Source organism: Trachymyrmex cornetzi, unplaced genomic scaffold, assembly GCF_001594075.2.
Source record: "Trachymyrmex cornetzi isolate Tcor2-1 unplaced genomic scaffold, Tcor1.1 scaffold318, whole genome shotgun sequence".
Classification (NCBI taxonomy): Eukaryota; Metazoa; Arthropoda; class Insecta; order Hymenoptera; family Formicidae; genus Trachymyrmex; species Trachymyrmex cornetzi.
Window position 1 is genome coordinate 19,486 of NW_017297877.1, and position 1,304 is coordinate 20,789.

Here is a 1,304-nt window from a genome sequence, read left to right on the forward strand (position 1 = left end):
GCCGAAAAAATACATTTTCGGTTTTCGGTCGCTTATAACAAGCGACTACTATACTAGAAGATGCGAGATAGCGAGAGAAAGCGGCCGTTCTTTTCGCTCTAATACTCGCTTGTAGAGCGAGAAGGACGGGCGCTGTCTCTCGCTGTCTCGCTCGCTCTCGCGGCGAAGACGGCCGACTCGATGCTGGTAGGTGACGTAGGTGTCTGCTTGGTGGGGGTACAAGTGTTGGGGCTGGTTTTCGTGTTGCCGGGGAGCCAAATGTGCATCACTGGACTGTGCTCGATCGCAAAGGATCTTGGCTTTTATCTCTTGTATTGAAAAGAGGGGGGCATTTTTTTCTTTCAGCAATGATAATTTACGTAATCTTGCGTACTACGTTGGTCATTGGACTATTCGATCACGTGGTCGTGTATGATGAGACAATAGGCTGTAGTATTCGCGAGTACATTCTGCTTGAATTCAAATTCTAATCGCACATCCAAGGTACCGCTCTTGATGGATTTGTTTTGTCGCGAACAGTCAATGATAACGTGAGTATAACCGTGAATAAAGTTTTTCGTGTTCAATAATGTTTCACGATATTCCCGGGGAATTTGGTAATAAGACGTACAGAAATGCACATACATGTCATATACGACAGCGGTTTTGTATTTGTCAAAATTTAGATTCAGATCATCGTACGGATAAAATTCAGAGTTTAGATAAAGTTTCATGTTGGTTAATTTACAATGATCGAAGTAAGTTGCTTCCATGACGGTTTTTTTAGCAGCTTGCTGAGCAAAGAGAACGTATCTAGGTTTTTCCAGCTGATTCGCAGTCTTGATAGCCCACAAATGCTTTGTCGTGTTTTGCAATAAGGGATACTCATACAAATCCCACGGACGGAAACTCATACTTAGATATCGTCCGCTTTCCAAGGTACGCAGCATGGATAGTTTATTGACTTCGTTCAACATAACGAGGCATTCGCCATTGTATTTTGAATAATTCAAGCGTCGGTTCAGTCGCTGAATCCCCCACAATGCAATTGTTCTCGTTGCGCGCTGGTATCAAAATTAATTCGTGACGAGCGTTAATTACCACACATTTATAATCCTCGCAAAAGCCAAACAATATGCTGAGCGGCACGCAAAAATTAAAATATCCATCAGTTGTCATTAAACTTTTCGCATTATACTCAAACGGAATAAGTCCAGCATTATACATAATCATTATATTGTCACTTGAAAGCGATGCATAGCTCTTTAGAGTACTGGTTATTCCAATATTTCTATTACGATCAATCTCTGCACCATTGAGTTCAT

The 1,304-nt window shown here is 41.7% G+C and overlaps 1 protein-coding gene across 1 annotated transcript; it reads right to left on the bottom strand.

The window, feature by feature from the left end:
• Positions 1-389: 389 nt before the first annotated feature.
• Positions 390-956, bottom strand: LOC108762698 (uncharacterized). Its single transcript, XM_018509817.1, has one exon. It carries the CDS (start codon positions 954-956, stop codon positions 390-392), a length of 567 nt encoding a protein of 188 aa, XP_018365319.1.
• Positions 957-1,304: the final 348 nt, after the last annotated feature.

Excerpts from the sequence above, each read along its gene's own strand:
- LOC108762698 (XM_018509817.1), bottom strand. The coding sequence starts at position 956 with ATGTTGAACGAAGTCAATAAACTATCCATGCTGCGTACCTTGGAAAGC.